The sequence below is a fragment of the Aspergillus multicolor genome (genome assembly GCF_047715735.1).
Source record: "Aspergillus multicolor strain CBS 133.54 unplaced genomic scaffold BDW74scaffold_18, whole genome shotgun sequence".
Taxonomy (NCBI): domain Eukaryota; kingdom Fungi; phylum Ascomycota; class Eurotiomycetes; order Eurotiales; family Aspergillaceae; genus Aspergillus; species Aspergillus multicolor.
Window position 1 is genome coordinate 62,157 of NW_027395969.1, and position 20,905 is coordinate 83,061.

The 20,905-nt window shown below is 53.2% G+C and overlaps 7 protein-coding genes across 7 annotated transcripts; 3 read left to right on the plus strand and 4 right to left on the minus strand.

Annotated features, from left to right (window-relative positions):
• Positions 1-1,379: 1,379 nt before the first annotated feature.
• BDW74DRAFT_36697 (uncharacterized protein) lies at positions 1,380-3,419 on the minus strand. Its single transcript, XM_073732622.1, has 2 exons — positions 2,548-3,419; positions 1,380-2,493 (listed from the first exon to the last, which is right to left on the minus strand). Exons 1-2 carry the CDS (start codon positions 3,113-3,115, stop codon positions 1,463-1,465), a joined length of 1,599 nt encoding a protein of 532 aa, XP_073582305.1. The 5' UTR covers positions 3,116-3,419; the 3' UTR covers positions 1,380-1,462.
• A 926-nt stretch (positions 3,420-4,345) lies between these two features.
• On the minus strand, positions 4,346-9,321 carry BDW74DRAFT_155782 (uncharacterized protein). Its single transcript, XM_073724889.1, has 10 exons — positions 9,205-9,321; positions 7,096-9,144; positions 7,014-7,028; positions 6,833-6,967; positions 6,635-6,778; positions 6,229-6,577; positions 5,953-6,182; positions 5,256-5,897; positions 5,087-5,192; positions 4,346-5,017 (listed from the first exon to the last, which is right to left on the minus strand). Exons 1-10 carry the CDS (start codon positions 9,250-9,252, stop codon positions 4,770-4,772), a joined length of 3,966 nt encoding a protein of 1,321 aa, XP_073582306.1. The 5' UTR covers positions 9,253-9,321; the 3' UTR covers positions 4,346-4,769.
• A 1,699-nt stretch (positions 9,322-11,020) lies between these two features.
• Positions 11,021-11,797, plus strand: BDW74DRAFT_179577 (uncharacterized protein; the record flags this gene model as incomplete). The annotated part of the gene is made up of 1 exon (XM_073729501.1): positions 11,021-11,797. One exon carries the CDS (start codon positions 11,021-11,023, stop codon positions 11,795-11,797), a length of 777 nt encoding a protein of 258 aa, XP_073582307.1.
• A 1,077-nt stretch (positions 11,798-12,874) lies between these two features.
• On the plus strand, positions 12,875-13,544 carry BDW74DRAFT_155783 (uncharacterized protein). Its single transcript, XM_073724890.1, has one exon. The coding sequence runs from the start codon at positions 12,917-12,919 to the stop codon at positions 13,352-13,354; it is 438 nt and encodes a 145-aa protein (XP_073582308.1). The 5' UTR covers positions 12,875-12,916; the 3' UTR covers positions 13,355-13,544.
• Positions 13,545-14,499: 955 nt separating this feature from the next.
• On the minus strand, positions 14,500-16,657 carry BDW74DRAFT_155784 (male sterility protein-domain-containing protein). Its single transcript, XM_073724891.1, has one exon. The coding sequence runs from the start codon at positions 16,542-16,544 to the stop codon at positions 14,700-14,702; it is 1,845 nt and encodes a 614-aa protein (XP_073582309.1). The 5' UTR covers positions 16,545-16,657; the 3' UTR covers positions 14,500-14,699.
• A 605-nt stretch (positions 16,658-17,262) lies between these two features.
• BDW74DRAFT_155785 (uncharacterized protein) lies at positions 17,263-17,543 on the minus strand. The gene has a single exon (XM_073724892.1). It carries the CDS (start codon positions 17,498-17,500, stop codon positions 17,288-17,290), a length of 213 nt encoding a protein of 70 aa, XP_073582310.1. The 5' UTR covers positions 17,501-17,543; the 3' UTR covers positions 17,263-17,287.
• A 1,615-nt stretch (positions 17,544-19,158) lies between these two features.
• On the plus strand, positions 19,159-20,717 carry BDW74DRAFT_168787 (FAD-binding oxidoreductase; the record flags this gene model as incomplete). Its single annotated transcript, XM_073726898.1, has 3 exons — positions 19,159-19,308; positions 19,388-20,543; positions 20,605-20,717. The coding sequence occupies 3 exons, from the start codon at positions 19,159-19,161 to the stop codon at positions 20,715-20,717; spliced, it is 1,419 nt and encodes a 472-aa protein (XP_073582311.1).
• Between the last annotated feature and the right edge of the window lie 188 nt (positions 20,718-20,905).

Below are 20,905 nucleotides of genomic sequence, written 5' to 3' on the forward strand. Positions count from 1 at the left end.
CTAGTATCGCTGCCTCAGTCTCTGTCTCATCTCATCTCACAGCACAGCCACAAGAGCGTGGCCTTGCCTTGGCGACTCAACTAAAAATACACCCGTGGACACGGCACAAATATACTTTTCCACGAGCATCACTCCGGGGATTTAGCTAATAAACTCTCACTACCCGGCTCGGAGGGTGCCGGACCTGGTTAGCTGTGTCTATGTGGTGAACTCTAACATAAATACTCTGCCATAACAACGTCAAAGCTTGGCTTTCATCTATCCAGATTTTTAATCTTCTGGGCAGGCTGGGCTGGGCTGGGCTAGAAGCGTGTCGAAGACTTGATTCTTGAAGATCCTTGCAGACTCGAGCCTCGACTCTGGTCGTCTGGCCGGATTGTCTCTCAAGATTCTGAAGGCAGATGTGACAGTAATAGTACTATGATAAATTGTTGTGAACGGTCGCTCCGTGCCGTCCACGTGGACTTGAGGTCCTGGTCTCGATTTCGATGAGGATGATTGCGATTCGATGAATACGAAATTGCTTTCTTTTGGATCTAGAATCAACATTGGGACCTACTTATGAGTTATGATAGGTAAGCGGAGTTGAAATATGTAGAATGAGGACTAGGTATGGTAGGTGTGCCTACTCCCGTCCGTGAACGTTGACGCAAACCCTCAATACTCTGCTATAATACCTTGAATGCGTGGTCTCGTATTTGTGTCTACAGGTGGCCTAGACCAGTCTTCGACGAGGCTACCATAGGGTCACGCGACGATTATCCATGGACCTGGTTGCCTTATTATTGTTCAACAAAATTCCTATCAAGTTCATGCTCTATCCAGAGTTATCTTGATCGATGCATCTAGACCATACGTAGTGCCATATGCTTCTACAAAGAACGCCCGCGATGACCAGATCAGCAACATTACTGCATCATGGTAAATGAGTTATGAAAGGTCAGTAGATGCTTTCTTCGACGAATGTTTGCGACGATCTCGACCGCGGCTCCTAAGGGATAATGATGTAGTGGATAAACAATATGAATGGGAAGGTTGAAGTATGGACTGCTTGTCTAGCTCTAACTGAAAGGGCGCGAACGACCTCGGGAGGTACAGAAGATATATATCTCGGACTACCCACAATACAGGGTAGATCATTATGCTAGTGTAGTACAACATGAATAAACTCGGAGGAGCAATGAATGACATCAAAGGTTTGTATGCAATTCCATGAGATGGTATGGTATATACCAAGTATTCTATCCATGCAAGTAGAACCCCAACAAACGCCGTTCGTCCCGTCAAAGGGCTCATGCATTATGATTATACAGGTAAAGTAGTAATAAGGTAAGTGAAGAAAAGGAAGCTCTAAGAACAAGTCAAGAGGGAAGAAGAATAAAAGGAAAAATAAAGCAAAGTAAGGATCAAAGAACGTCATCGTCTCTCAAGGCATCCATCACAGTACCCCAGCAGTAACAGCTTAAGAGCTAGCCGCCAGCTCAACGGGGTTCAGCACATGCGGGTAGTTCGGGTAGTTAGGCTTGAAGGTCTTCTGGCAGCGGGCATTGTATTCACCAGTGGTGCTCATAACAATGGCCTCCTCGTTACCGGGGACACCCACACGAGCAAGAGGACCATTGGTAGGCGTAGCCTGGTCCCAACCCGGCCCAGCAGCGGGATCCTTGATCCAAGCGACGAACCAGTCGTTCATGTAGTCCGCAAGCATCTGCTCCTCAGCGGTGACGCCCGAAAGCGCGCTGAAGCACTCCTCGCCGCCGTGGAAGAAGGGGACCTCGGAGCCGTGCGAGGGGCCCAGGTTGGGGATGGGGAGGACGTTGTCGTAGTCGCCGAACCAGCGGTAGATCCAGGTTGGCTGGCTGCCGGCGCGGACGTCGAGGAGGTAATCGGTGGCGCAGAGGAAGCGGGCGTCGCCGTAGGAAGCGCCGCTCATCTGCGAGACGGAGGAGTAGTCGGCTTCGTTGTAGGCAGCGAGAAGCTCGTCGGAGGGGACGAAGGCGATGTCGGCGTCGAAGGTGGCGATCCACTTGCTGAAGTCGGTGTCCTCGGAGCCGTAGACGTAGCCGAAGATGGCGCCCTCCTGGTCGGAGTTACCGACGATCAGGGGGAGAGAGGTCGGGTAGTTGCCGGCGGCGAAGCGGTCGGAGTAGCTGGCGAAGCGGGTGAAGCCGTCGACGACGGGGGAGAACCAGGTGTTGGAGGTGGAGTTGAAGTAGGTGGTCTGGAAGGCGTAGGTGTCGACGGCACGGAGGCAGTCGAGGGTGTAGTCGTCGGCGGTGCAGTCGAGGGAGACGCCGGCATCGATCATGTCCTGGACGACCTGCTTGAGGCCGACGCCGGAGGGGGTGATGGCGGGACCGGACTGGGCGTTGGCGGACATCTCGATGGCGCCAGCGAGGAAGGTCGAGGGGTGGTTCCAGAGGTAGTGGTCAACGTGGACACCACCAGAGGAGTGGCCACCGAGGACGATGCGAGACTTGTCTCCACCGAAGGCTGTAAAGCATTATTAGCAAGTGTTATTCAGTATAGGGGTTGATGTTGGCATACCCTCAATGTTATCGTACACCCACTGCACGGCAAGCTCAACATCCATGATACCAAAGTTCTGGCTCTGGCCATCAAGTTCAGGAGCGTTAGGCGAAGCATACAGAGACTCGCGGTAGTTGAAGTTGACGTAGATGACATCCTTGCGGGCAAAGTTGAATCCCTGCCACTGGGCATTGCTGCTGCCGCCCGTGACCATGGCACCACCGTAGATGTACACAAAGACGGGGAGGTCCTTGGCACCCTGCTGGGGGGTCCAGATGTTTAGGTTGAGGCAGTCCTCGCTCTGGGCCGTGATGGCAGTGCCGGACATGGCCTGCGCACACGAGGGACCGTACTCGGTCGCATCGAAGCTGCCGCCGGGGAACGAGGTCAGCGAGACGGGCGCCTTCCAGCGATTCTGGCCGGCGGTGGACTCGGCAAAGGGAATACCCAGGTAGACGTTGGTGTCGTTCTGGGTGAAGCCCTTGACGGTGCCCTGGTCGAGGTGGACGGTGGGCGTGCAGCCGCAGGCGCGGGCGGCGCCGAGCATGGCGACCGCGGTGGTGACGGTGGCTCGAATGAAGCCCATGGTGAAGGAGTGACGGGGACGATCTGCCGGGAGACTAGATCGGAGGAAGGAAGGGAGAGACAAAGAATTGGCGATGAGGGAGAGATGGTGGAAAGGAGGGGAGAGGGAGGCTTTATACCGGTTGCGGTAAGGATCTGAGTGTGTCGGTTCATCCTCGGGGGGAGAGCGCAGATTTCAGCTTCTAGAGCGTTTCCATGGGACGGCACGATAAACACCCAATCAGAATGGCATATTCTCTGCTTAAGTGGGGGAGCAAATCTCACCACGTGGTGGCTTGACATACAGGGCGCTAGACGAGTCAGACTCACACAGCCAGCGCTCGAGTCAGGAGTTCGTGGAAATCGCGCATGAAACGCTTGCTGCCTCGTGTAGACGGGCTGTTCCTGGCCGTCTGACAGCCGCAGTCAGAGACATTCCGTGACCATAGCACGGTGGGGGAGAAGGGTGACAAAAATAGCCCAGACAGGGCAGCATTGCGAAGAGAGCAAGAGAAACGATAAACATTCGCACAATCTACGATAACCTGTCACTTCAGCTCCTACGTAATAGCATCTGTCGCCAAGCTTCAACCTCGTGGCAATCGAGTTCCGGGCAAAGTTAATCTGCGATTAGAATCCACGTGGTTGTCCTGCGGTTCTCTGGACGCAGTGGGGCGTTGACAAATAGTCGATGGGAAATACTGTGGACTGGATCTGATCTGGATCTGTATAGATCCCTCTTCTCATCTTTTGGTCAGCACTGCCCAGCGAACTAGCGGGGGGACATTCCCTATCTTGCTTGGGGCCTTGCTGCACACGGGAACATGAGTCGCATCTGGCTCGATTGACGAGGTCGGTGTGCGACGAGTCGTTGAGAACTTCGTAGAAGGACCTTGCGAGCGGAGAAGAGCAGAGTTTTGCCTAGTAACTGACGAGATCTTGGAAAAGTTGGCGTATCTTCACGATCACGGCAGATGAGTTCCTCGAGTCGGTACCGGCAGCATCCATTTCTCCCGGTCGATGCCGAATTGTATTGCATCCGAGTTCCGCCAATCAGTTTGCTCTATAATCTGTTTATAGACGGTTAGCAAGTCGACATCTTCTGTATCAGTCTCCAGGGTGAGATAGCATGGTGTTGTGAGGGTCCTTGTCATGATTGTATGCAGTGCCAGTAGTCGATCCGTAGGGCTGGGGGCGTTCTGCAGGGCTTGCTTCTTCTCTGGATCATGCAAGCCACACGCCACTGGCCGAGATTTATAGTTCCCTGTGGCTTGTCAAGGCGCTGTTGCAAATAACACATGCATTTTGCCACCTCTAGAGCATCATATATGCACCTAGGTATGTTGATATGGAAATACGTCCATGTCAGTAACAGCGATTTTTATCAAGAGGTCGGAGATAGAAGCCTTTAGATACAGGAGGGACCTGCTGGGCTTGGAGAGGTAACTAGTAGGTCCAATTCGTCACTTGAACGTGATACCTGGGGACGATACTGTACCAGGTAGGTACCCTCCTGTGGTAGCGAAATGCAACCTTGGAACTCCCTGTCGATAGGAACAAGACAACGATGAAAGCAACGAGAACCCGAGCATAATAGACCGCAATTTCAGATCTGTTATATAAATCAAGTGCAGTATATAGTCAAGTATACCCTAGGTATCCAAGCATCCCAGCCTTCACGGATATCTCTTCAACCACCCTTTCTCAACACTTCTTTGCGAATCGTCCGATGCCCCTTCGAGGCTATCAACAGCAGGAGTTGTCCCGCGCTGTCCAACCGAAGACATCTTAATCGGCCACCGGAAGCTCTGCTTCTTTGCAAGACCGTCTTCAGCTGCAGATTTCAAGCCGAGATATTCCTTCAGGTCGCTTGCCTTGAAGGCAACGACCATGAAGAATCCCGAGACGATAACAGAGACGCCGACTATAATGGCTCTGGGTTAGCGATGCGTTGCCGTTACCAGTCGAATCCGGATAACCGGACAGTACTTACAAAGAATTGGAAAGATCCACCACCCTTGGTACATCACTTCGTCGCCCTTGTGCGGGAAGTTGCTGATATTCAGAGCAAAGAGGCTGGTAAGGAAGGAAAGAGGAAGCTATATGTAGAGTCTACGTTAGAAGTCTGCTATTTTTGTAGTAGAAAGATAGAGGTCACTCACAAAGACAATCGTCACAATCGTAAAGACCATGATGGTGTCTGTTTGCCTAGCCGTAGCCTGAGCCTGCTCACGGGCAGACTTGGCCTCCTCGAGGTTCGCCTGTTTCTGCTTTAGATTCAGCAGGGAGTTGATAGTCGTCTGCACCGCTTCGGCCTCCTTGACCATCTCCGTGATCTCGTCCTTGATGTCCTTGGGCGTGATGTATGCCGATGGGCCCCCTGGTGTCTGGGTACTCCCTTCCAGTTTGCAGACTTGCCTCCAAACCCGCTCCTGGTCCTCGGCTAGGTTCTTGAGGATGTTTAGCTCGTCACAGATATCCTTGATCTCTTTTAGGAGAGTGGTTTCCGGGTCGATGTTGTAGTAGATGTTTTCCTTCTCGTCTGCATGGCTGGTCTCGGTGGTGCTTAAGTTGTTACCATCTAGCAGTTTCCCCGATCCTGTGTGGTTTGGAGTGGTTGTTACTGTGGACTTGCCAAAGTGGCTTAATCTTTCAACACGATTGTAACTGTTCCTCAGCGTCTGTTGATCCGTATGGCTTCTCGCAGTAGAGTTTGTACTATCACCTCCGTGGTATCCGCCCTGATGAGCACCACAAGTGAGCGATTCTTTGAATCTTTCGAAGAGCTTTGCCTCCTTGTCTCTCTACAGCCCATCTTCAGTATCCGCACGTTCATTCTGAGGGAGTATCCTAACTTACCACGACTCGTATCGAATCGCGAAAGATCTCCAGTGGTGATTTCCGCGTGTCCATGATGGTGATGTTCTTCCTTCGAAACATCCCGACGGCCGTGCTGACAATCAGCTCTATCAAGGAGCCGTCCGAGGTGGGCGAGTTCTTGTCTTGGTGATTCAAGGCGTTGACCATGTGCTGCATAAAAGTATTGTCTGATCCATCCGGCTCCTCACTCGTGCTTGTGATGATTGTTTCTATACACGTTAACCATAAATCATTAGCAAGAGCAAGGATGCATACCGCCATCAATCCTCCACAGCCAGAGCTGGTGGACCACCAAAATCTGCTCTGCTGTCCTGTCGACCAACTCGATAAACTCCTTTTCAGAAAGGTTGTCGCTGCTAGACTCATCTTTTGGGTTGCCACTTGCGAGATGATCTTGCCGTCTTTGCTTGCGTCGCCTTTTCTCTTCACCAATGTACCGCTCCAGCACCTGGTCTTGATCTCGCTCCCTTGTATTGTCAAGGGAGACGTAATAGTACTGGTCCAGGGTCATAGGCTTGTGCTCTGGTGCGGTATCGTTTCTTGTAACCCCGTCCATGACCGGGACGCTCTTATCCGACAGCTTCATCCATGATAGGAACGGCATCTGTCGAGCTCACGTTAGTGTCAACACACACAAAGGTCAATCGAGTATGTGGCAGACATAGACTGCAACCCTTCTTTTTCGACTTTTCGGTTTCTCAGCGTTGTCATCTTTAACTGCTTCTCGGGCCTGCGCTGCCTTGTCTTTTGTGGCCGCTGGACGGACACTGCTTCCTCCAGTCTTCTGCTGCTGCTTTCGTTCACTCTGAAAGCTCATTAATACTTCATACCCGACGCTATATCTGACAATCCAACTCACCACACATTGAGGCCTCATATAGAACTTCCTCCCACCAGCCGGCAGTTCAGCCCAGCTCCTCCGCACAAACTGGATCAACGGCCGATGTTCTTTGTTCAGGATGTTCCGGTCTCTCGAAATACATACCATCAGCTCCTGATAGTTATTAGCTTGATACTCAGAAGCGATCTCAAGGTAATACCTCTGCAAGCTCAAGCTAATGCGACCGGTCCTCTTGTTAGCGCAAAGGCTGCTATCCACGTTGACAATGCCTGGTCACTCACATCGTTGACTGGGATGAAGAACCATCTCAACTGCTGCTGCTCTGTCTTTTTTGAAGTCTTCGCCATGTCTTTCGTTGCGGGCTTGGAAACGTCGGGTTCACCGGAATCTATGCCGGGTTTCTTCCCATCAAGTCGCTTCTTGAGAGCGGATAGCTCGTGGTATCCGTCATCTCGCATGAACTTCTGGGGCCCATGTTTGTATATGATATCCAACAGAGGGCCTCGCTTACGCCGGAAGTTAGTCTTGCCCTCTCCATGGTAGAAATCGAGGATCGTGCCCGCAACATCGGACAGTGAGTCTTTTGACTGCGGCCCATACTGGAATGATGGTGCGTGGTTGTCATCTACCGGGGGTCGGCGCTTCAAAATGGGAGGAGGGTCAAAGAGGATTCTCTGGATGAGGTCGCGGGTCTTTTCAACCTTTCCCATCGTTCTGTTGATACTGTCAGCTCGGGCGATGTCGCTTTCTCGAGTATAAGCCCCATTCGCCAGCAGCCACCAGACCACAATGGGCTTCTGGTAGAAAACCGCCCAGTGCAAGGCATCCTGGTCAGTCAGCAGTTCCAGCGTGGTTGCTTCCAAGGTAAGGCATTTTTCGGGTAACAATGGCATGGTCTTGAACAGACGGTGCAGACGCTTCTCATTTCTGGGAGAGTCGAATCGAGCTGCCAGCTCCAAGACGAGATTGGCCATCTCATACTGTCCAGCGAAGAAGCCGGGAATCGACCTGGCAATACCATCTATTTGACCCCATAGCAACTCCTCCATGGCCCTGTGCTTTTCAGTACCACCAAGGGCCGCCAACTCAAAGGGTGTCTGTCCTTCCTCTGTTTTTACCAGGAGGTCGTTGAGCACCTGGACCTTGTCTTCAGCTTCTTCCTTGACTAGTATGTCCACAAGCATCTGCGCCAACTCCTTGCGGCCGTACTTGACGGCAACATGTAAAGGATTCAGCCCCATAGGCCCCGGAGACAGGACGTTGTGCCTCTTCTCGATAAATCGCTCCAGCGTCTGCTTGTGCCCGCTGAGAGCCGCCACATGCGCCCATCTCACCCCGTTTCTGTTCAAGTCAAGGGGCCCAATCTTCGTGATTAGCTCGTTGCGTCCGTGCAGGACGGCCCAGTATACCACCGCCTCCTTCACGTTTGCATTGTGATCAGATACCTTGTCGGATTCCCATGCCATGAGCACGCTCTCGATAACATCCGCGTGGTCATCGTCTGACCGAACTATATCCGCTTCCAGCGGGGAGAGCGGGAAATAAGTCGACGTGTTCAGAAGTCGGAGGATGATGCCAGTGTGGCCTTGATTGGCAGCATCATCAAGGGGCGTGTCACCGTAGTCGTCTTTCTTCGTGATTGCTTTCTTCGCGAAGGTATACCCATCGGTCGCAGATTTGCTCTGAAGCCTTTGAAGAAGCAAGTCGCATATTTCTTCAAAGCCACTAAAACAGGCCATGTGCAGTGCCGTTCGACCGTATTCATCTGCCGTATCCACCGCAGCGCCCCGGTCGATGAGCAGCCTCACTGCTTTAGTGCGTCTCTCCATGGCAGCAAACATAAGGGCATTCGCTCCGGCGGGACTCCATTGATCAAGCAGGTGTGCACTGTTCTCTTCGGACAGTAGTCTCTGCATCACGTCGATATGCCCGTACGAGGCAGCCAGGTGGAATGCATTCGACCCGCGATCTGTCGTCTGCGCATCCATGTCCACTCCCCGGCGTAGGAACTCCTCGACGATTCCAAGTCGTCCGAGAGAGGCCGCAAGGAGAAAGGGGGTCAGTCCTTCCACTGAACCTTCGTGCTCGATGATGACATGATCAAACTTTCTCTCCAGCGATTCTTCGGTTTCCAGAAGAGGGCCCAAATCCTCGACACTGTCATTCTCGATCGCTCGTATCAAACTGTGCAGCCAGGGATCGTCTGTCCGATCGCTGTCTGAGTCTTCGACACCGTCTGCATCGTCCGCTTCGCTCGTGACATCTGCGTCCTCCGAGTTATTCAAATCGCCCGCACCAGCTTCCTCGGTAATCTGAAGAGTGTCGGCGCCCTGTAATTTCCGAGATTCATCAACATCAGCCAAATCAGCACGTCGTAATCTTCTTCTCACATTATCACCCTCCTCCACCCTTTCGCCAGGAGAGTTCTCTTCCGACATTGGAGCTCAGGCCCGGTGAGATGTTGGTGCAAGACAGATGGTGCAATCTGCTCCCGGGTGCTCAGCGAGAGACTGGCATCAAGAGAGGAAGGAGCGACCGCGCCCGGGGGTCCCGGGGTCACATTGATATACGAACAGCCCCCCTGTAGGCATTGCGCCAACTCAACTCAGCCCCAGCCTCATGGGATACTAAATACAGGAAAATGCCTGCTGATTGGTTGGTTTTATCCAGCCTTGCATAAGAGCACTTTGGACAGAGGTCCGTGGACTTTTAGCCATATTTACCCCTCAACCCTCGGCCAATCCTTTATCAAGGCGCCTATATCAAACTGGACTATTGGTTCGTATTCACTCGCAAGGGTCCACACGTTCATTTAGCGGCTCTGTCATTGAGACCCTTACACCGAGAAGCTTTGGCATTAGCATTCGTAGTAAGGTTCCGGTCCGGCCCTTGCTATGGACCTTGGGAGGACTGCAGGTCAATGATAATCTCAAATCTCGGCCACTAACATTGAATAAATCGGATACTTTCAAGACAGTCCCAGTCAACCCAGGTGGTTTCCCTGAGTTTACCTAACGCGTATCTGCTAGTAGTAGGTACTCCGCTGTCGAGGTGGTGTCATTAGCCTCGTGTCCACGCGTCGGCTCTCGGGGAGTCCCTGTCTTACTCTTCATCTGTAGTAGCAATCTAATATGGTAGCATTGCTTCTCGCATATAAGATTTTCAATCAGTGAGGCTAAGTCAGGCTCATGAGACGCCGAATTTTCCTCGAGGCAGAATTGTAGAAATGTCTGGGTCAGCCTTCCAAGCTCTAGGTGTGTTGTACAGCAGGTAAGGTATGGATATGGGTACACCATCCCGCCAGGCTCAAGTATGGTAGGGCTCGTCTGTCTTCAAAAATTTCGCAGCAGGATGCTACGGCCCAATAATGATAAATTGTCTGAACTTCTAGGCCATCGTCCTCCATGTTAGCCGATGAATCTGCGGTCGTGGACAGAGCAAAACAAAAAGAAGTCTAATAAGAAAAAGAGCTCGCGGGCAACAGAGAAATACGCAATAAGCCTTGGAATTCAGCCCAGCATATTATGATGTGGGAAAATTGCCTCGTGATAACAAACGTAGTATCGGTGTCCAATAACGCCGCTACATCTCTTCCGCTGGGAGTGATTGGGAAGATTGGCCTAGGTATTGTAAGACGCTGTTGCGGCGAGGGCCAACCATCAAGAAGCAGAGCGCAGCTTCTCGACGTATACTGATTGGTTAGGACAGACAAGTGATGCACTGCTGGGCTTGTCCGTGGAACACTAGGCGAGCATGGATCAGGTCTCTGTCTGCACATGCTAATCAGTCTCTTGCCCAAGATCGGACCATACATCAATTCAATCAACATGGCTATTGGGAGTCATAGTCATGGTCTACAGACTGCTGAGCTCACAAGGCCCTTTAGCAGGATCCTTGGTTCGACGATGGCAGTACAGTAGATGAATAGAGGTATCATTGGATGTATATTTTTACGATGCCGTCAGGCTTGGCTTCAGCCTTTGGTGCAAACACCAGGTGCGACCTACCATACTGGGATCCCTTGTCCAAACCGGGCACTTGTCTCGAGTCTGGCAGGTCCCCGCTTTTTCGCCGCTTATAAGATCTGTCAGATTCCTCTAATCCATCGATTTCCTGACAGCATAAGGCGAGCCTTCTTCCAGGTACCGTTGAAAAGTATACAAAGCTTTCGTCCAACCTCGGACCCGGTCGGGTCCCCCAGCCAGAATGCCAGGGTACCTCGGCGTCCAGCTCTCGCTCGAACTCACCAGGCTCCTACCTAGCAGCCTTGTGTCAGCTAGTGTAACCCAAATAGTGAATTTCGCACGACAACTGCGGAGCTCGGGATCTGACATTGTGGTGGAAGAAGACTTGGCTGCGATATTCGGCCGCGGGCGGATCTCGCCGGAGCTTGAGAGTAAATTCAAAAAGACAGTCAACGTCCAGACTTTCACGCCTCTATGCAAGGGATCAGATGTGGATTTGGCAGATGGTGTAGGTCCGACTATGCTGCGGGCCTTTCAGGAACGCAGGTACTTCGCAACGGTTGTGACCCTGTCGATGCTGGGCTACTTCTATGTGCCGACTATGCTAGCAAGGATGATCTCAAAAGCGATATCCGTCCGTTTTGAGGCCAACATTGCCGGCAGCACTGAGGATCCAGGGTTTGAGGGGATTTTGAAAACGCTGATGGCCTGCAGCAGTCAATCGTCGGCTTTTCATTGGCATATTTACCGCGAGAGTGTGGAAGAGCAGCTTTGGAAGGGTATACCAAATTATTGCTTTCACATTGCCTATATCTGGTTAAGTTCAGCTATTATAACCGGGGCAATGGACTTCCTATACCTGGCGCAGAGTCTATTAGAGGACAGGAAGATTACCATTCCAGACCAGACCAGGTGTATCTCATTAATAATCTGGGCACATTACATCCTAGGCTTGTCGGTTATTATCCGGGGCACGAATGAAATTCAAGTAATATTCGGCAACCCGGAAGAGGCTTAGTTGTTTATCAACTGGTCCGAAGACTATGATACGGATGAGTCATTTCGGAGTCGAGCGCCCGGACCAGGAATTCGTCTTCATAATAAATCTATGCCCGCCATCCTATCTTGTGAGCCCCAACCTGGGGATGAAATGTTAAGCGGCTCCAACGTCTCCGAGCGCCACCCATTGCTAGGATACGGGCTCACAAGCCTGTGAAGGGCTGTCAATGAATGGACAATTGTCCGCGATAATCACCCCATTTACAAGGAGACTGTAAATCTTGCTCTGGGCTATGCACTACACGCATCACGAAGAATGGATCGCACCCTTCAGGTTCGTGCCCGACGTTCCGAGCTACGCGAAACGAGCCACGGGGCACCCTTGAAGCTCGAAGCGTGGCGAATCCTCGACTCAGCGAAGATGCTTTTCCATGGGATGGACATTGATCCTGGAGCTGTTACGAGCTACACGGAGTTTTTCACTCACAGCGTACTGAGCACGGAGACTCTGCCCGTAACAATTACTGCGTTCTGCAAGAAGTCGGAACAGCAGCGGCCGCTTGACCCCTTTTTGCATGCCATTGTCGACCTATTGTCAGTTGTCTTGGCTTTTGCACATGTCGTGGAACTGGATAAATGCGCCGATCTTCCACTGAAACTGGTGCCGGGAGGCGTAGGTTACTCGGCTGTTGTCAACGATATCATCAGGCTCGCTAGCCCAGATGCCCGTGTCATAATTATGCCTGACACCGCATTTGAGGGGCTCACAGAGTTACTCGTCGACCCTTTCGAAGTCCCTAGTCTCGACGGACCATTTACTATAGGTGGGGGCTATAGATCACTTTTTCTGGAAAGCGCCTTCGGGTGGAGTGTATATTACGACACGGCTGGGTTCCCAGACCCGACCAGATGTCGACCAGAGCTCCTCCACGTCAAACGAGGCACCCCGACCAACCGCAAGACAGGCGAGAGGAAGCATGCTATCCGCGATGGCACTGGTCTCCGTGATTTCTGGTCCGGCCCTGGTCAGCCCGTAAGCGAGACCGGCGAAACATATACACCGCGCTGTCTCGCGCATGTCTCCAATCGCACTGAGTACTGGGCTTCCCAAGCGCATGACTTTGAACTAACACACTTCATGCATGTGGAGCCAATCGCAGAATTAAAGGAGAACAAACCCTTCCAGGTAATGTTCACCTACCGTCTTATGCTCGACCTTCTCTGGACAACATACACCACACCACCCTGTCCCCATGACATCCGTAAACGCACGGCCTTACCCCAGCCACCTCTCAAACTAGGTCCGGACGCCGCGGTTCTGCTGAATTGCTGGGACTGGCTGACGAACGATCACCGCATTGAAGACTCTGATGATGAATCAGCAGGGCCTCGAATTTGGATATGCCTGACATTTGGCTCGCCTGGCATTCGGTGGGTTGCCATTGACGCTGCGGAAAACAATGGAATGATTCATGACGAGTTCCGGGACATCATGCTGAGAAGCGACAGCTGTTGTGCAGACTGTGCGCTTGAGCATGTTGCTTTGCACGAGGGACGGTGGATTCTGATTCTCTAAGTTATTTGTCTCTTCCCTCCGGCTTTTCTTTTGTGTGGACTTCAAGGTTTACCGGTGCACTTTGTATTACACTTCATATTTATACCTAATTTAGGTGTGGGGTACAGATTGCAGACTATTGAGCTACCATCCAGCCCTAGGTTTGCCTGGCTTTACCAAATTGCGCTGGAATCTCCTTTCGCGGGCCAGCATCGAGTTATAAAGCCTGCGACTTATATTTGAGTGCAGGAAATGACTTGTTCCCACCTGCACATTAATGGGCTTCTATAGGTAGGCTAGTTTAATATCATCTCAAGGCTCATATGCTACTTGACTATGATAAGGTACACCGTATATGGTGTGCTACCATATTCCGCAATAGATAGCCTTCTTACGAGCAGTACCATAATTCATGAACGATACTAGGATCTGACTGCTATTTCACATATATCTCGACAGTCGGGTGCGCTTTGGATTCCGAGGTCTTGCTAATGGTATGAGAAGACATGGAGAATAGATGGATGGATTGGTTGGCTCTAGCGAGGGGGACCCCAAGATTATGGTATATTGTAGGCCTTGGCGGGTGAACTAAGCTAACAAGCAAGGGAGGGGAGAGGAGTGCGCTAACAGATCTAAGAAAGCCCGATGCACTACCATAGGTGAAAATGTCTTCATGGAAGTCCAGAAAACGGTACAATATATATATATTTACACGCAAGAGGCTACCTAGCCCACACGCCTGTAAACCCTGAGACCAGCACCAACGCGTTAGCAGACCCACCGGGAGAAAAACTGGGACATTACCTCGACAGAGTCACTATGCCATTCATCCAGGTAACTCTAACAGCCCTTATGCTACCCATAAGACCTTGCGATATCTGGGAAACAGATCTATAACCCCTGCATATTCTGTGTAACCTTTATTTTATGTGCTATACAAGTTTTTTTAACCACCAGACAAGCACATACGACCACAGGGTGTGGAGAACAGGGCTTCCCGTCCGCTCAGCCGTACTTAAGCCACACGCCGGCTGGTTAGTAGTATGGTGGGTGACCACATGCGAATCCCAGCTGTTGTATGTTTTTGCCGCTCGCAAAGCGAGCACTATATATACTATACTCTTTTTACCAGAGAGAGAGAGAGAGAGAGAGAAAGGTCACAGTGGTAAAGAGCGGAAGGAATCGCATTGCGGAGTATGGAAGAGTTGGCGTGGTAGCCATTGCCGACGGGATTGGCCCTAACTCCCTTCCAATACCCAGAGTGTCATCGACCAGAACTATTCAATACCAATAACAAACATTGAAGACAAACACAAACCCAGAGTCACAATTGATTTAACATCACAAGTAAAGAATACAGTAAGGATCAAACATCATAAAACCCCTTCCTCCTCCAATTCTCAAGATACCGTCCCAACAACCCCGCACTCAACGGGGTATACCTAATATCATCGCGCCCCTCCAACGCCCTCACCGTATTCGGCGCCTCATAAACAGGCGTATGCTTGCTCGTCTGCAGCCGACTGAGCTCCCACAGCACCGGCTCTTCCAAGAGCGGCATAAGCGGCGACAGCGGGTTGCGGTCGATGTCTGATTCCCGCAGTTTCAAAACCCACTCGTCGTAGGGGACTTCCTTTACAGCGTACCCAGCCTCGTTGATCATACGGCCTGTCCCCTCGATGCTCACGGACATCGAGTGCTCCGGTGCAACGAGGCTGTATGATTTCCCGAGGTTCCCTGTATCCGAGGCGATGTGCAGCAGTGCAGAACAGACATAGTCGACCGTGACATATTCGAGCCGCTGGTCGGGCAGGTACGGCCAGAACCCGATCTTGACGCTGCCCACTATCATGCGCGCGAAGAAGTCGTCGGGGTTTCCCATCGCCGTGGCTGGGTCCCCAATCGTGAAACCGGGGCGGTAGATGGCGACAGGTAACCCGCGGTCGCGCGTCCGCCGGACCATCTCCTCTGCGACCCACTGGCTGTGTGCGTAGCCCGTGTCGTAGGGGAGGGAGGTAAGGTGCGAATGCAGACCCTCGTCTTCTTCCAGACGTTTTGTGCCCAAGACCAGAGCCGTCGGACCCCAGGTGTCGATGGAGGACATGTAGTGGAGGGCCTTGCGGCGGCCGAGAGCAGCAAGACGGAGAACGTGTTTTGTGCCCAGGACATTAGACGCAAAGTGGGATTGATACGGCTCGCAGAAGTTGACCTTAGCGCCGACGTGGAAGACGACGCTGGCCCAGGTGGTGAGCCAGGTGAATTTCTCGATGCCGAGGCCCAGGTTCTCGTCGGCCATTTCGCCGTCGAGGATGAGGAGTTTGTCTAGATGTGGTTGGGAGGTGCTCCAGATGTCGTAGCGCTTGAGGGTGTGCTCGACGCGGGCTTGGGCGGATAGGCCCTTGCGGCTGCGGGCGAGGCAGGCGATTTGCTTCACGCCGGGCAGGGCGAGGAGCTGGGCGAGGAGGTGCACGCCCACGAAGCCGGTGACGCCCGTGATGAAGATGCGGCCTTCGTTGTCGGCCAGCCAGTCCGGGACGACGGGGATGTCGTCGGCGAGGAGGGTGTCTGCAGTCATGACGGCGATGTCGACGAGAGTCGGGCGCGTCTGTTTTGTTTCCTGCAGCATGGAGGCGACTTTGGCCACGGTGGGATTCTCGAGCAGCATGTCCATGGTCACTTTCTTGCCGAAGCGCTGCATGAGCAGGCCGATGAACCGGGCTGACTCGAGCGAGGACATGCCCAGCTCGAAGAAGTCGTCGTCTGCTTGTAGGTCTGAGACGTGGATGAGACTCCGGACCATGCGCTTGACGATGCTGGACATCTCGGTCTCGATCTCCCCGTCGGCCACCTCGTCCTCGAAGCTCATTCGCTCCAACGCCTCTCGATCGACCTTCCCATACGGATTCAGCGGGAGCACAGCGACAATCGTGATCTTGCTGGGGACCATATACGGCGGCAGGCTCTCCTTCGCGTAGTTCCTGATATCCCGTGCCCTAATATCCTGCGCATGCTCGGCAAGAACAACATACGCAGACAGCATCTTGTGCCCAGCAAGACGCTGCTGCAGCACAACCGCCTGCCGGATCCCCTCCATCGTCTCTAGCGTCCGCTCGACATCCCCCAGCTCCACCCGGAACCCATCCTGCTTGACCTGCATGTCAAACCGTCCTTTGAAGTCCAGGACCTCCAGGGGGACCCTCCACCGCGCCATATCCCCCGTTCGAAACACCCTCACACTCTTCCCGTCCTTCCCATCAGGCCAGATCTCAATAAACCGCTCCTTGCTCCCCTCAGGCTGATTCAAATATCCCCTCGACAACCCCGGCCCACCAAGATAAATCTCTCCATCTCGACCGGCGTCATCAATGACCCTCCCCTCCTCATCGAGCAAATACAAGATCGTCTCCCCAACCGCACGCCCAATACTAATACTCTCCCTCGCCGTCTCAGCCATATCAATCAGTTGCAAGGTAACAAACGTCGTACACTCCGTGGGCCCATACCCATTCCACAAGTTCTCCGGTGGGCCCTCCGTCAACACGTCCCTAACAGACTTGACATTCGGAGCCTCCCCGCAAACAAGAATGTGGCGTGTTCCCCTGAACGCCTCGGGACACGTCGTCGCCACAACGGTGAACAGCGCCGTCGGGCAGATCATCACAGATACCTGGAACTCATGTATAAAGTCACGCAGCCCGAACGGATCCGTCGCCGTGTGCTTGGGAATCACGACGATGGTCGCACCCGACAGCAGCGTCACCCAAATCTCGAAGAGCGAGAGGTCGAAGCCCGGGTTGTTGAGTTCCGCCACGCGATCGGTGGGCTTGAGTGGTGTGACTGGCGTGCTGGTCGCCAGGTGCAGGATACTAGACGCGGCAACCTGCACGGCTTTGGGTTTGCCGGTTGAGCCTGAGGTGAAGAGGATGTGGCTGCGGTGGTGCGGGGGGCAGTTTCCTAGGACTTGGAACTGCCCATGATCCTGGGCTTCGTTGTCATCGGTACCGTAGCCATTGGTACCGTAGCCATTGGTACCGTTAGCACCGTTAATGACAGGGGCTTTGCCTTTGGCCCCGGCCCCATTAGGAACACAAACGCAAGGCTCAGCATCCGCTTCACCACCCCCCGCACCCTCTCCAAGAACAACACCATCAAACAGCACAACCTCATACCCCGGAACGCGTTCCAAAAACTCCCCGCTACTCACAACAAGCCTCACCTCAATATCCCCCAGCATCTCCGCCAGCCGCTTCTGCGGCATGGACGGGTCAACGGGGACGCATGTGCCTCCCGCGCGGAGAACAGCCACCTGCGCCGTGACCTGGCGGTGGCCGGGCTCGAGGAAGATGCAGATGGGCTCCTGGGGGGCGATGTGTTTGAGGTGGAGGGTCTTGGTGAGACGGTCGGCGCGGGAGAGGAGGGAGGCGTAGGTGAGGGTCAGAGTGCCGTCGATTATGGCGGGGTGGGTGGGGGTGTTGGTTGTGTGGTGGATGAGGAGGGCTTCCATTTTTGGTGGTTTTGTTTTTGTTGGTTTTTTTTCTGGACTTTGTGGGAGACGGTTGGATTGGAATGTTTTTGGCTGGACTTGAGAAGATGGGAAACTTGTTGACTTGATCTGATGAGATTGTTGCGTTCGCAGTTCGCATTCCAGCTCTCTAGCTCATCATCCAGCGAGTTTATATCTTCACGACCCTGCTCAAGTTGCTGTAAAGGGATCTCTCCGAGGAGAAAGCCGTCGATATCCTCCGCTCGCCCGGTGCAGAGTTTCTCTTCTGTCTCACTCACACTTGAGATGCGCTGGTGCCCTCTAGACCAAATCCTCCAAGCCACTGTAAACTATATGAGCCATAGCAGCTCATCTGGACGTCACATCTAACCTGGGGAAAGAACTGGCGATAGTTCCACTCGCTCCAGGTGAGAACTCTGAACGACAACCCACGAATCGGGACATGGCCCGTCTATACCCGCCGGAGGTTATGTCCGTCAACAGACCCTGATGCTGGAACGAAGTCGAAGTAAGCTCTCGGTTGGAGAAGTGTTCCATCTCCTTGGCCTTATAGTATCAAGAGGTTGAACTAAAGGTTGCAGAAGAAGAGCTGAAGGCTGTCATGCTGCAATAGTCCTGCAGTGGAACACCCTGCCTTTACGCTGGATAGTCATAGGTCACCAGGGCTATAGGATGGATAATCTATCCACGAACCACAGCGAAGCCCCAATAACGTCAGCGCTCTATACTTACTGTGTAACCATACGATCGGGACCCTTCTGTGCTCCCTTTAAGCTTAGCCCGTTTCCCATCTGAGATAAAATTTCCCGCGCTCCGGGCAGAAGGATTAGGGTGAGGGTTTGTGCTACGCTTAACGGTGACTTATATTCCGTGCAGCTGGAGACAGCCATGCTATGACCCTTGACATCGGATCAGCTCCCCAGCAAATGGTAGTTGCAGTAGACCCTCTTGCAGGGTAGTTGCGGGTTGATATAAGCTTTGCCCTACATACAGTGGCATGTGACGGTGAACTCAAGCTCCAGTAGCAACCTAAGCTCGAACTACTCTCCGGGTCGCGAGGCCAATGTGGTCTATTGTAACCTATGGCCGACCGTGGACGATGATGCGCTGGCAAGCCTCAACGAAGACCCTGGCCTAAATTGCATGTGACGATGATATCAAGCTGCAGCTGCAGACCATGTCCAGCTCGAAATATTCTCCGGCCGCGACTATTTGAGGAGCTTGAGCACACCCAACTTCTTCTCCAACGCATCTCCAAAGCATCTTCACTGAAACATTGCACAGCATCAAGCAGCAAACCGCAAACCGCAACGCAAACGCAATGGCTTCGACTTCCAACTCCCCCATTACCCCGGACCTCATCGAGGAACTGAAGGCCCTCTTCCCAGACAGGGATCAGGTCGTCACCCCCGACAGTCCCGGATACGGCAAGGCGCTCCAGCGCTGGTCGGACCTAGCCTCGAAGCCAGCTGTACGTCTCCCTCTTAGTCTACCCTCACACGAACAGACCATCTTGAGCCCTGGAGAAAGAAGCTAACCAATTATGCCAGGGCGCAATCGTCTACGCCTCAACAGTCAAGGACGTTCAACACGCCATCCTCTTCAGCAGCAAGCACAACCTGAACCTCGCCATCAAAGCGGGCGGCCACACGCCGGACGGGGCAAACTCCTGCACCGACGGACTCGTCCTAGACCTAACGCGCCTCAACAGCGTGCGTCTAGACCAGGCCGCCAAAACCCTAACAGCCGGCGGCGGCGCCCTCTGGAGAGACGTGCACGCCGCGACAGCCGGGACCCCCTTTGCAGTGGTTAGCAGCAGCGTCGGAACCACGGGCGTCGGCGGGGTGACGCTGCAGGGCGGATTCGGCTACTTGATTGGGATGTACGGACTGGTTATCGATAATTTGCTTTCCGTGCAGATCGTGACCGCAGATGGGACGTTGCACACTGCCTCAAAGACCGAGAACGCCGACCTCTTCTGGGCGGTCCGCGGGGCAGGCACGAACTTCGGCGTCGTGACGGAGTTTGTGTTCCGCGCGCACGAACAGCGCAAGGATATTGTTGCGGGGTCGCTGGTGTTCACGGCGGATAAGCTCGAGGTCATACTCGAGACGCTGGCCGGGGCGTTGCGGTGGGACGACGGACAGCTCGCTGCGCAGTGTGTGTGTTATTTCCCCGAGGGCAGCGAGGAGGTCATGCTGAACGTGACGCTCTTCTGCAATGGGTCTGAGGAGACGTGTCGGGAGCGGCTGGGTGGTGTGTTTGAGCTGGACGCCGTCAGCAGCGATATGCATGTGATGAGCTACGAGGAGGCCAACGGCATGCTGGACTCGTTCAGCCCGCCTGGGCGGCGCAAGAGACTGCTGGGGTTTGAGTTCAAGCCGCCACTCAGGCCAGAGTTTGTGAAGGGGTTGCTGGACGAGATGCAGAGCAAGGTTGACGAGGAGCCGGATCTGCGGCAAACGTACATTGACATTGAGTTTTGGGATCTGCGGCAGGTGGCCAAGGTGCCGACGCGGGAGACGGCGTTTCCGTACCGCAGGAATACGCAGAAGGGGAGTATTTCGCTGGATTATGAGGATGGCAGCAAGGATGAGGAGTATCTAGAGTGGGCGATGATGCTGCAGCGGAAGTTCCAGGAGGAGTTTCGGCATGCGGGCTTTGAGCCAAACAGGTTTGTTTCGAACTTTATTTACTATCTTCAGCGTGAGTGATGCCCTCCCTGTTGAGGTCGATGCATGGAGTGGTGCACTGACTTGCCTCATAGCGACGGATGCAGAGAAAATGTTTGGCGAGAATGCTGAGAGGCTGGTCGAGCTCAAGCGGAAGTATGACCCGCAGGGAATCTTCAACAAGCTGAACCCTATTCGGACTGGGTAGCATAGTAGTCGAAGAGATATGGACGGGGAGAATGTAACAGAATCTCGGTTGGATGAGTTACCCTAGTCAGTCTGCAATCAAGTTGCCCGTTTGCCTTCCTCGCATCTATGTTCTAGTCTAGTACTAGGTAGTCTATATAACAGCCAGATATTACATTCCCCGCTTTCATATTCCAGTCTATAGGCGTA